Below are 13,232 nucleotides of genomic sequence, written 5' to 3' on the forward strand. Positions count from 1 at the left end.
TGGTTGGGTGCTGGGCATAGGCTGAGTGGATGGGTGCTGGGCACAGCTGTGGGTGGGTGGGTGCTCACCATATACGAAGAGGATGTACTCTGCACTGTTGTGGCCCATAGTGTTGCCAGCTTCGCAGTGGTAGGTGCCGTTGTCAGTTTTGTTCAGGGCGCTGATGATCAGAACGTTGCCCTCCACCACCATGCGGTCGGGATCGGGCAGATCAGCTCCGTCCTTCTTCCACTTCACTGCTTCTGGTCTGGGAAGGGCACCGCACAACATGGTCAGTGTTCCATCTGCTCACCCTGCAATCACACCTCACTGCACCCTCTCAGCAATCTCATCTCCACACCCCTCTCACTGCCAATCCCCCCTCACCTCCACCCACCTCACTGCACCACCCACCGCATCCCCTTCACTGCACCCCTACCTCCTCACCTCCACCTACTGCCACCCCCTCACCGCACTTCCCCTCATTGCACCTCCCTCACCTTCTTCACTGCAACCCCTCACCCCTCCTCACTGATACCCCCACTGCCTCACCCTCCTCATCACACCCTCCACCTCTCCTCACCCCAACCCTCTCATCCCTCACCACTACCCTCCTCAACCCCACTCCCTCACCTCCACCCCCTCACTCCCCTCACCCTGCAGTCGTATCTCACTGCCACACAACCTCAGCACTGACCTCACCCTCAGCCCTGACAAGCAGTAGTCTACTTCTGAACAAGAAGTCTGTCCGAGTACTCCCATACCACCCCCCCCCACACACACACACAACTCCTTTCCATTCAAATCCCATTTCAGCCGTTTTAATCATTTATCTTTCATCATTTTCCTAACTGTTCAGACCACGACTTCTCCCTCAGTGTGACACTACCCCCTCCCCCATTGATGTTTCTTCACCAGTAATATCTTAGCTCAGGCCATGACACACCCCTCCTCTCCATTGATCCCATCTATAATTCCTGCTGCCTTAAAAAAAAACTCATCCCACCCTGGCCACACTTTCATCATCCCACCCCATCAGGAAGAAAATTCACAAGTGTGAGATCATGCACTGCCAAGTTCAAGGACAATTTCTTTCCTGTTGTTATTAGACTCCTGAATGATCCTCACACCAAACTACACTGCCTTTGCTCCTGTCCCAACATCTCTCTCTGTAACTCTGTGTTCTTACTGTTATACTAAGACTGAGATGTCTCGCTGGTCTGCTGGCCAAAGATCTTCGATCACTGCATCTTGGTTCATTTGTTCACAAAATTGAACTTGAATTGGGTGAATCTCGCCTGCTCTCTCTCCAGTGAAACCATATCTGTCAGCCAGTGAATGGTGACAGCTCTATCTTGCCCCAGCAGAGGGAGGCATTGCCCTCAATGCTGTGGAACACCTTGGTCTGATCATCGCTGTCTTCCAGCCCAGAGGCTTCTCAATCCCCCTGTCCTCAAGTATGAACATCTTTGGGCATCGTGGGGAGTGGGGGATTTGGCGTAGGGTTCCATCGGAATGTGTGAGTGACACATTGATGGGAAGAAGGCAGCATGTCAAGGGGCTCTCAATGATCAGAGCATAAAATATAGTAGCAGAAATAGGCCATTCAGCCCATTGAGTCTGCCCCGCCATTTAATCATGACCTGATCCATTTACCCACTCAGACCCACTGCCTGGCCATCTCCCCATAACTCTTGATGCCCTGGTTAATCAAGAACCTATCAATCTCTGCCTTAAATACACAAATGGCTAATTTGTTCAGTGAACATGGGGACTAAAGAGAGGTGCACAGAGTGGTGACCAGGACTGCACACAATACCCCACGTGTGGGCTGCCCAGTAGTTAGTGAAGTCACATGACCTCGCTGTCTGCACCACCCTCTCCACCTGTGTTGTCACTTTAATTTTCAATCTCTCACTTCTGCAGCCAGAAGTCCCCCACCCCCTGATTCAATTCCCCTACCACTGCAATTCACCACAATCACTCCACAGCAGATGCAATCTCACTGGCTTTCCACTCAGCCCTGGATCATCTACAACAGCAATGGACATCAGGCTGATTTTCATCAACTGCTGCTCAGCATTCAACACCATCTCCTCCTCAGTACTGGTCAGCAAGCTTCAAAGCCTGAGCCTCTGTACGTCCTTCTGCAACTGGATGATAATGTGGTAAATTGGATCAGCAAGTTTGCAGATGACACTAATATTGAAGGCATTTTGGACAGTGAAGTAAGTTTTCAAAGCTTGCAGAGGGATCTAGACCAGCTGAAAAAGTGGCAGATGGAATTTAATGCAGACAAGGGTGAGGTGCTGTATTTTAGAAGGACAACCCAAGAAAGGACATACTCTGTAAATGGTAGGACACTGAGGAGTGCAGTAAAACAGAGGGATCTGGGAATACAGATACATAATTCCCTGAAAGTAGTGTCACAGGTGGATAGGGTTGCAAAGAGATCTTTTGGCATATTGGCCTTCAAAAATTAAAGTATTGATTACAGGAGCTGGGATGTTATGGTAAAGTTGAACAAGACATTGGTGAGGCCAAATTTGGAGTATTGTGTTCAGTAACTACAGGAAAGATATCAATAAGATAGAAAGAGTACAGAGAAGATTTATTAGGATGTTGCCTGGACTTCAGGAACTGAGTTACAGGGAAAGGTTAAATAGGTTAGGACTTTATTCCCTGGAGCACAGAAGAATGAGGGAAGATTTGATGGAGGTATTTAAAATTATGAGGGGGAGAGACAGAGTAAATGTAGATAGGCTTTTACCATTGAGGATCAGTGAGATACAAACCAGACGACATGGATTAAAGATGAAAGGGGAAAAGCTTAGGGAGAACATTAGGGGGAGCTTCTTCACACAGAGAATAGTGGGAGAATGGAACGAGCTGCCAGCTGAAGTGGTGAATGTGGGCTCAATTTTAATATTTAAGAAGAATTTGGACTGGTACATGGATGGGATAGGAATGGAGGGCTATGGGCTAAGTGCAGGTCAGTGAGACTAGGTGAAAAAAAATGGTTTGGTACAGACTAGAAGGGCCGAAGGAGCCTGGTTCTGTTCTGTAATCTTCTATGGATCCCTGATTTCCTCATTGGAAGACCAGTCAATGCAGATTGGTAGCAACATCTTCTCCTCACTATCAACATAAGTGCACATCAAGGATGCGTGCTTAGCCCACTGCTCCACTCTCTCTACACCCATAACTATGTGGCCAGGCACATTTCAAATGCCATCTACAAATTTGCTGATGACAGTACGGTCGTTGACAGAATCACAGATGGCAACAAGGAAGCGTACATGAGGGAGACAGATCAGCTCATTGAGTGCTGTCACAACAACTTTGCATTCAATGTTAGCAAAACTAAGGAACTGATTGTGGATTTCAGGAGGGGGAAACCAGAAGAACATGACCCCGTCCTCGTCGAGTGGTCAGCAGTGGAAAGGGTTAAGAACTTCAAATTCCTGGGTGTCAACGTATTTCTAGATCTATCCTGGGGCCTTTATGTTGATACAATCATGAAGAAGGCTTGCCATCGTTTATACTTCATTAGGAGTTTGAGGAGATTTGGTATGTCACCAAAGACTTGCAAATTTGTACAGATGTAGAGAGAATTCTGACTGGTTGCATCACCCTCTGGTACGGAAGTGCCAATGCACAAGACAGATCGAGGCTAGAAAGTTGTGAACTTGGCCAATGCTATTGTAGGCATCACTTCATAAGGATGTCTTTAAGAAGTGGTGTCTCAAGAAAGCATCCTCTATCCTCAAGGACACTCACCACCCAGGCCATGCCCTCTTCACTCTGCTACAATTGGGAAGCAGGTACAGGAGCCTGAAGACAAACAACCAGCGGCACAAAAACAGCTTCTTCCCCTCTGCCATCAGATTTCTGAATGGACAATGAACCGCAGACACGACCTCACTGTTTCCATATTTTCACACTAATTATTTTTCTTAATCTTGTATTTAAGGAATTGTTATTAATAGTAATTTTGCACCTGAAATGCACAAAATTGTTCCTGCAAAATAACAAATTTCATGACACATACTCGTGACAATAAGCCTGATTCCGATTCACTTTCAGGAAACTTTGCCCTTTGGTGTTTCAGATATTGTCTCTCTCCTCCTGAACACCCCTCATCTCTGTCTGTGGACCCTTTGTTATTGACCAGCTTCCCCCCACCACCAGTCATCAGTCTTCCCCTGCATCACCTTATCCCTTTAGAGAGAGATAGAATACAAAAGCAGGGGTGTGATGTTAAGGGTTTATAAGACATTGATCAGACTGCATTTTGGAGTATTGTGAGCAATTTTGAGCTCCATGTCGAAGGAAAGATATTCTAGCATTGGAGAGGGTCCAAAGGAGGTTCACTGGAGTGATCCCTGGAATGAAAGGGTTTTCATATGAGGAGCATTTGAAGGCTCTGGGACAGGGGTTCAGAAGAATGAGGGGGGGGGGGGATCTCATTGAGACCTATTGAATACTGAAATGACATAGCCTCAGAATACAAAAAAAGTCCCTTAAGAAAAGAGATGAGAATGGGCTCTCTTCTCCATTTATTATGATAGCCTTAGCTGTAATAAAAAAATGTGTAATGTCAACTTGGAAATCAGAAGAGAGCCTGAGAATACAGCAATGGTACATTGAAATGAATAAATGTATTCTATTGGAAAAAATAACATATAATTTAAAAAATAAAGTCACATTATTTGAACAAATTTGGGAACTGTACATGGAACATAACAGAGAGGGCTTGCCTCAGACCTCCACCCCCTAAAATGATAAGAAGAGAAAATGATTTGACCCAGTGTGTAAAAGTAGATGACACAATTTTCTTGTTTATTTTCATTGTGTGATTATATTGTTTAATGGGTTTATTGTATTGTATATGTTGAACGTTTAATGGGTTTAGAGGGGGGTGGGAAGGGGGGGAGGGAAGGTTGGGGGGGGGAAGGGGAGAAAATGCCACTGTGTATATTTAAGAGGGAAATGTTTTTATGTATTTTGTGAAAAATTTTTAAAAATTTTAAAAAAGAAGAGACGAGGAGGAATTTCTTTCTCCAGAGGGTGGTGAATCTGGATTTCATTGCTTCGGATAGCTGTGGAGGCCAGGTCATTGGGGATATTCTAGGCGGAGATGGATAGGTTCTTAATCAAAAAGGGAATCAAGGGTTATTGGGAGAAGGCAGGAGAATGGGATTGAAGAGTATAGTAAATCAGCCATGATAGAATGGCAGGGTGGTCTCGATGGGTTGAATGGCAAAATTCCATTCCTATATCTTCTGGACCTCTCATCCCCATTCTCATGGCTCTGCAAGCTCAGTTTTACTTGGCTGCTCTGATAAAAAGTCATTGACTCTTGTCTCCCTCTCTGCTGCCTGACGTGTTGTGTGTTTGCAGCCGTGTCCATGTTAGTTGGAGGGCCTGAGTTAGCAGCACTGCCCTTGGCTTTGCCCTCCCACTTATGGGATGCTGAGTCAGGACACGTAGGCTGGACCCTGTGGAAATATACCTGACTTCACAAGGACTCGTATCCAGCCTGGAAATCAATTTACACCAGTTCAGACCCTGCTGCTGCAGCTGGTCTCGCGAATCAATTTACCTCACACACAGCTGCTAATTTAAATTATTTCCTTTTTCAATTTGCAAGTTTATCACAGCATAGTATGCCATAGCTGCTCTGTGGTTAGTCAGGGATTACTTAAGGTAGAATGTGAATGGATAAAAAAAGGTTGAGAACCACTGTTCTAACCCATCCTATCTGTGTATTGATCCAATCTTCTCTTAAATGTTGCAATAGTACCCCTCCTCCGGCAGCCCGCTCCACACCCATGGATTCCTGAGGTGCCCATTTTCTCATTCTTGTCATCCTTTTCCTTATATAAAATCTCTTGGGATTATCCTTGATGTTTATCTGCCAGAGCTACTCCTGTCTTCATTTGGGTCCTTCTGATTTCCTTTTATAACGCTCCTCAGCCTGCTGAAATTCCTCCAGGTTCACACGATCCCAGTGGCTTGTACTTTCCTCCCTCTTACTCTTGGACCAGAGCCTGAAATTCCCTCATCACCCAAGATTCCCTGCATGTTTGACCCTTCCCTTGAACAGGCAGGATGAGGAGATGGGGTCGTGTGGGTTCGGGGAGGTGTGGGGTTCTTGCTGGGCCTGGGAAAACTGGCTATTCAAGGGTTGAGGCAGCGGGCAGTTGAGGGTGTGGGGCGAGCTGACAGCCTGCCCCTCTTTCGGGGTTACATCTGAGCCCGTGAGGTGTTGGAGCAAGAGCACCTGGCCAAGTTCCAGGAATGGTGGGCCCCTCAGGGGATCGAGTGCATCCATGACAGTAACAACAGGATTTTAATTTGAAAGTGTAAATCGTGTGAAACAAAGGGGCGGTTTTGATTTATCACTTCTCATGAATTTCCAACAATATAAATACAGCAGTGTGTTTAGACATTGTTTTTTGTTTGAATCAACATTAAAAAAAGGAAATGGGGTGAGTTCAAGGTGGGATGTGGGGGGGTGGGGGTGATGAGGGTGGGGTGAAGAGATGTCGGGTGGATAAGGATAGGTCAGGGTGGAGGTGAGAAGTTGAGGGTCAGAGTGGGTTGTGGGGGTTGGGGTGAGGAGATGGAGAGGGTCATGATGGGTTGTGGAGTTGAGAGGATGGGATGGGGAGGGTCAGGATGGGTAGTGGGGGTGGGGCTGAGGAGATGGATGGTTGGGTTGTGGGGATAGGGATGAAGAGATGGGTTGGAGGGTCAGAGTGGGTTGTGGGGTGAGGAGATGGGGTTAGAGTGGGTTGTAGGGTTGGGGGTGAGGAGATGGGTGGGAGGGTCAGGATAGGTGGTAGAGGAGGGAGTGAGGAGATGGGTGGGAGGGTCAGGATAGATTGTGGGGTGGGGGGGTGAAGTGGGAGGGTCAGACCAGGATGGATTTTGGTTTGAATGAGGTCTGGCCAGCTTACACAAGGCCAGGGTGGGGATGGATCTCTCAGGCTGGTCTGGTGCAGGGTGAAGATCCCATGGGTGGGTGGGAACCTCAGAAATGTCCATGGGGGGTTGGTGAGAGAGGAGCAGACAGCGACACAGATTGGCAGTGTGGGATTGAGCCCGTCACGTTGCACAGAAACTCCCCGTGAGGCTGTCGGAGAGGACTGTGGGTAAGTGATGTGTTTGTGGCAAGTGTGTGTGGGCTGCCTGGGGTCAGGACTGGTGAATGCTCAGCATCAGATGTATCAGGGATTGCCTGGAGGAATCTGCAGCATTCACCCTCTTCAACACATGGGCAAAGTGGAGTAGTGTGGAGAGGCTTAAAGAGCAGTCTGATGCGGAATAGTGGCGGAATCGTCCGAATCTGGGTTGTGCATGTACAAAGAAGCAAATATATATTGGATTAGTAAATATGCGGATGATGCTAAAATAGGTGGAATTGTGGATAATGAAGAAGGTTTTCAAAGTTTGCAGAGGGATTTGAACTCCTTAGAAGAGTGGGCTGAAAGATGGAGTTTAATGCTGATAAGTGTGAGGTGCTTCATTATGGCAGGAATAATCAAAACAGGACACACGTAGTAAATGGGAGGGAATTGAGGAATCCAGTGGAGCAGAAATATCTAGGAATAATGGTGCATCGTTCCCTGAAGGTAGAATCTCATGTGGATAGGGTGGTGAAGAAGAATTTTAGTGTGCTGGCCTTTATAAATCAAAACATAGAATACAGGAGTTGGGAGGTGATGCAGTTCTGGTCACCGAATATTCGGAAGGATATCAACAAGGTAGAGAGAGTGCAGAGAAAATTTACGAAAATGTTGACTGGGTTTCAGAATCTAGATTACAAAGAAAAATTAAGCAAATTAGCTCTTTATTCCTTAGAGTGTAGAAGGTTGAGGGGGGGGGGATTTGAAAGAGGTATTTAAGATTATGAGGGGGATAGGCTTTTTCCCTTGAGGGATGGCCTGTTTCCATGCTGTTTGTTATATGGTAGATGGTTATATAGATATGTATTCACTCAATAGGTACTCATCCATTATCTCTCTCTCTCTCTCTCCCCCTCCCTCTCTTTTCCCTTCCCCCCTCTATCAGTGCACATGCATTAATGGGGTTTGGAGAGGGTATGTGTCAGAGAACTGGGAGCTGCATCACTCTCCTGTGGTAGTAGAAATGCCTCTAGTCCCTCAGAAGTCTGAAGAAATTCACCTTGTCACCAGCATCCCTCAACAACTTCTACACTGAAAGTATCCTGTCACGGTGTGTCAATGCGTGGGATGGGAATTGCTCTGCCCAACACCTCAATACACAGCAGAGGGTTGTTTATGTGACTCACACCATCACGCTCATCCCTCACCCTTCAATTGATTCCATCTATGCCTTCCGCTGTCTTTGAAAAGTAACACAGCTAGTGTAGCAGTTAGTGCAACACTATTGCAGGGCCAGTGACCCGGGTTCGAATCGGTGCTGTTTAAAATAACTAAATTTGTATCCACATAATTCTTATTCCTCTTTTCCCACAAAACCACATGTCCTTACAAGCCTCATCAACATTATGATCGTATCTGCTTTCGCGACTACCTCTGTCAGCAGTCAGCGCAACACTAGTACAGTGCCAGCAACTGGGGTTCGAATCTTGCACTTTCTGTAAGTTTGGATGTTCTCCCTGTATCTGCGTGGGTTTTCCCTGGGGGCTCCAGTTTCCTCTCACCCTTCAAAATGTACAAGGTTAGTAGGTTAATTGGTCACACGGGTGTTTTTTGGGCAGCATGGGCTCGTGGGCAACAAGGGCCTGTTATCTTGATGTATCTCTATATTATAAAATATTAAAAATTAAAAATATTAAAAGACTCATTGCACCCCAGCCACACTTCCTTTACTCCTTCCTGTCTGGAAGAAGATTCATGAGTGTGAGATCTCGCTCCCCGGATTGAAAGACAGTTTCTTTCCTGCTGTTATCAGACTCTAGAATTTAAATTTAAATTTAGACATATAGCACAGTACAGGCCATTTTGGCCCACAAGCCCGTGCCGCCCAATTTACACCTAATTAACCTACAACACCGGGTACATTTTGAATGGTGGGAGAAATCAGAGCCCCTGGGGTAAACCCACACAGTCACAGGGAGAACGTACAAACTCCTTGCAGACAGCGCGAGATTCAAACCCTGGTCCTGGTCGCTGGCGCTGTAACAGTGTCATGTTAACCACTACATGCCACCTCTCACCAGTAAAACTATGCTGCCTTTGCTCCGTTCCAGCGGTTCATTCTGTAACTCTGCTCTCTGTACTGGGCTTTTACTGCTGAACGATGCAAAGGTTGACCAGATGCACTGTTCTCAAAACAAACTTTCTCATTGCAGCTTGAACTTGAGTTGAACTTGTTTCAATTTTGCACTCTTCCACCAGCAAATAATACTTCACCTGCTCTCTGGCCATGGTCTACTTGCTCATTCACTGAACCATGCCCCCTACATTGACTCTTTGTGACCTTGTAATGATGAAATATCTGGCTGACAAAAGGTTAAGGGGGTACACTTTCCCCCTTCTGAGTGGGGAAACGGCAGCTGGAGTTGGAGGGAGGGGGAAATTGAATTGCTCCTTCTCTCCTTCCTTGTTTCCAAAGAGAGGGGAACAGATCCACTCTCTCTGCCCAAAACCACTGATGACGTGACAGGTGGTAACAAAGATCCAACTCGTAGAAGAGGAGCAGGCCTTTTAGCCCTTCAAACCTGCACCACCATTCTACACCACTGTGGCTGATCGTGTGACCTCAGCCCCCCATTCCTGCTTTCTCTCCATCATCCCCCCCCCCCATCCTTTGAGTCACAAGGGCCACATCCAACTCCCTTTTCAAAGAAACTGTCATCAACAACTCTCTATGGTTGGGCGTTCCACAAGTTCACAATTGGCATGGTTAGTGTAGCAGTTAGCATAACTTTGTTACAGTACTACTGAATCTCGCACTGTACATTCTTCGTGTGTCTGTGGGGTTTCCCCCGGGTGCTATAGTTTACTCCCTCCATTCAAAACATACTGAAATGGCCTGTTACCGTGCTGTATGTCTACATTTTTTAGATTTAAAATTTTTAACTCTCTGTGAAGAAGTTTCTCTTCACCTCAATCCTAAATATCTTGTCCCTGATCCTGAGACGGTGACGCCTTGTTCTGGACTTTCCCAACATCTGGAACATTCTTCCTTCATTGCACCTGTCCAGTCCTGGTAGAGGTTTACATGTAGAAATGAGATCCCCCTCATTCTCCTAAATTTCAGTGAGCATTCTGTAAACCTTCCCACCTTTATACTCGATGCCCCAGTTGATGAAAGCAAGCATGCCACATACCTTCTACACTCCTATCCATCCATGTGGTCACTTTCAGGGAACTGAGGACTTGAACCCTGAATGTTTACTGCCCAGATCTCACTTCCCAAATGCTGAACCTTGTATCTGTGAAGATGAAGTCCCACCTCCCAATGTTTCACCCAACTTTCCACTGACAAACTTCCTGTTCACCCACAACTCCACCAACCAGTGTGCCGGTCTTGCCCATCACCCCTTTGGGCTGGGTGTCTCAGACCAATCAGAATGCCTGGCACTTGCCTTTGCTTGGTGTATGCCGGGTACTGATTGCTGTTTGGACTATTTATATCAAGACAAAAAAAAATGTACATATCTTCTGTCCTCATCACCGTTAAACTCAAGACAACGTAGGCATGGACAGGGGTTCATGGAGAGAGCGCCACTGCTCTGTCACCAGGAACAGCCTCACCAAACTAACACTGAGCTCTGATTAAACAGGACACAAAACAGAAGATTCAAATAACATTGATTTCATAATTTGTATTTGATGTCTATCAGACTAATATCAAAAGGTACCGGGGGTGTAGGTTAATTGGGTGTAATTGGACGGCATGAGCTCATGAGCTGAAATGGCCTGTTACAGGATATATGTCTATATTTAAAATAAATTTAAAATTTAAATTATAAAATTTAAAAATCAGCAGGAGATGAGTTATGTGCTCTCTGGTGCATAGCTATGGGCACTGCCACTCCCTGGAACACTCCAGTTCAAAGTGTTACCCATCCTTCAATATTGTACTTTCTATTAATTTCCCATTTATCAAAGTGAGGGATTTGGGTACTGCAGAGCAGAACACTTCCTTTGTGCAGAATTAATGCACAATATACCTGAATTAAACAAAGCACAGGTAACAGAGAGCTCCCTAAACACAGCCCTGTCACATACTACAAGAGTATGGGTGAGATGCAGAGTGAAGTTCCCTCTACACAATCCCATCACACACTCTCAGGGCAGGGACAGCACAGTTAAATATAAAGTGAAGCTCCATCTACATTTTCCCTCCACACACTCCCAGGGCAGGGACAGCATGGGTGAGATACAGAGTGAAGCTCCATCTACACTGTCACATAGGAGTGCTTTCTTGACCATCTATCCACCTGCTTGTCCCAGTTCAGGTCATTGGAGATGCTTACTCCAAAGAATGAAGTAATCATGTCACTTGCATATCTCAAGAACTTCTACAGTCGTACCGTTGAAAGCATCCTGTCATTGCGTGTCACTGCGTGGGATGGGAACTGCTCCACCCAAGACCACATGAAACTGCAAAAGGTTGTGAATATGGCCCTCCCCGCCATCGACTCTGTTTATAAATCCTGTTGCAGCCAACATTTAAGCTCTCCTCTAAGCAAAATGCTTAGAGGGACTCAGTGGGTCAGGAAGTATCCGTGAAAACAGATGGCCAGCCAACGTTTTGGATCGACACCCTGCTCAGGTTTAGGAAAGGAGTGAGGAGGCAGTCGGTATTGAAGTGCAGATAAGCAGATGCTACCTGACTACCTGAGTTGACAAGAACATAAAAAAATCAGAGCAGGAGGTGGCAATTTGGCCCATTGAGCCTGTTCCACCTTTCAATGAAATCACAGCTGATCTGGTCTTTGGCACTTCTCCACTGACCCTGCTGTTTCCCATAACCCTAATTCCCCTACAATTTTAATGAGGCAGCTTCTATTACTTCCTTGGGCTGAAAATTCAAGAATTCACTAATCTCTGGGAGAAACAGTTCCTTTTCATTTCTATTTCAAATCTACTCACCGAATCTTGAGGTGGTGTCCTCATGTTCTTGCCTCACCTGCCAGCAGAAACAACCTCTCTGCTTCAATCTATCTATCCCTTGCATCATTTTCTATCTCTCTATGAGGTTCCTTGTCATCCTTCTGCATCCCAGCATTCCTCCTAGAGTTTGCTTTTTGCTCTACATTCCCACGTCTGCAGTTCCTCATGTCTCCCTCTTCCCTCAACCAGCGATGGCTGCAGAACTATTACCAGCACTGGGTTAGAACTGGGAGCCTGCCTCCAACTACTGATGAAGGCTCACTTACTCTGGGTTCCCAGTCGCTCGACACTCCAGCCTCAGCTCATCTCCCTCACGTGCAAAGTTCCTGGAGAAATCGATCTTCACCGAAGGTACATCTGTAACAAATCCAGAGAGATGGAAGTAATGTGTGCGGTACAGGATGAAGTGATGGTGATTCAACGTTCAAAGTTCCACTTATTGCCATGTACATCATACACCAAATGTGTTAACGTCTGTTTGGCCTCTAAAGGCACACACAGAGGCACCACTAGCCCAGAGCTCCTGTCTAGATGAGGAAAAGAAGCAAAAGGAGTCCCTCAGAGACATTGAGCATCTATGGACTCCCCTACCCCATCTGATGCTGCTGCCTCATGTGACCCCATAGCCTTCTGTCCGGTCCTGCTGACAACCTGACCTCAAGGCATCCATATCTTCCTCCTTGACCCCGGTTCTGAAATTCTGATCAGCAAAAGATATACAGAAATAAACCCTGGTATTAGGTACCTAAGGTGCCGGATAAGTGATTTTTCCGGATGCTTGAGATTGCATAGAGTTACTGGCAAACTAATGGTGAGGCGCAGCAATTTTAAACTTGTATTTTTAACCTATTTATTTTCCTCAAAATTTTTTGCCAGTTGCTTGAGGCTGCCGGTTGCTTGAATTCCAGATATCAGTACTGGCATTGGAGGTGGCGCAGAGAAGGTTCACCAGGTTGATTCCAGAGATGAGGGAGTTAGTCTGTGAGGAGAGATTGAGTCATCTGGGACTGTACTCACTGGAATTATGAAGAATGAGTGGGGATCTTATAGAAACATAAAACATGAAAGGAACAGATAAGATTGAGGCAGGAAAGTTGCTCCGATTTAACTGGTAGATGAGAGTAGAACGAGGGA

General features: G+C 46.1%; 1 protein-coding gene across 27 annotated transcripts in view; it reads right to left on the bottom strand.

Moving 5' to 3' along the window:
• The window catches only part of cadm2b (cell adhesion molecule 2b), a 1,102,220-nt gene that overhangs the window by 20,613 nt on the left and 1,068,375 nt on the right, over nt 1–13,232 (bottom strand). For all 27 annotated transcript variants that reach the window (XR_011341617.1, XM_069889164.1, XM_069889140.1 and 24 more), the window contains 2 exons: nt 12,365–12,455; nt 69–247 (listed from right to left, as the gene is read on the bottom strand). Coding sequence is in view for 26 of the 27 variants with exons in the window: in XM_069889164.1 (XP_069745265.1) it covers nt 69–247; nt 12,365–12,455 (270 nt within the window). In the remaining variant the exon portion in view is untranslated. The remainder of the gene's footprint in view (nt 1–68; nt 248–12,364; nt 12,456–13,232) is intronic.

The sequence above is a fragment of the Narcine bancroftii genome, chromosome 7 (assembly GCF_036971445.1).
Source record: "Narcine bancroftii isolate sNarBan1 chromosome 7, sNarBan1.hap1, whole genome shotgun sequence".
Classification (NCBI taxonomy): domain Eukaryota; kingdom Metazoa; phylum Chordata; class Chondrichthyes; order Torpediniformes; family Narcinidae; genus Narcine; species Narcine bancroftii.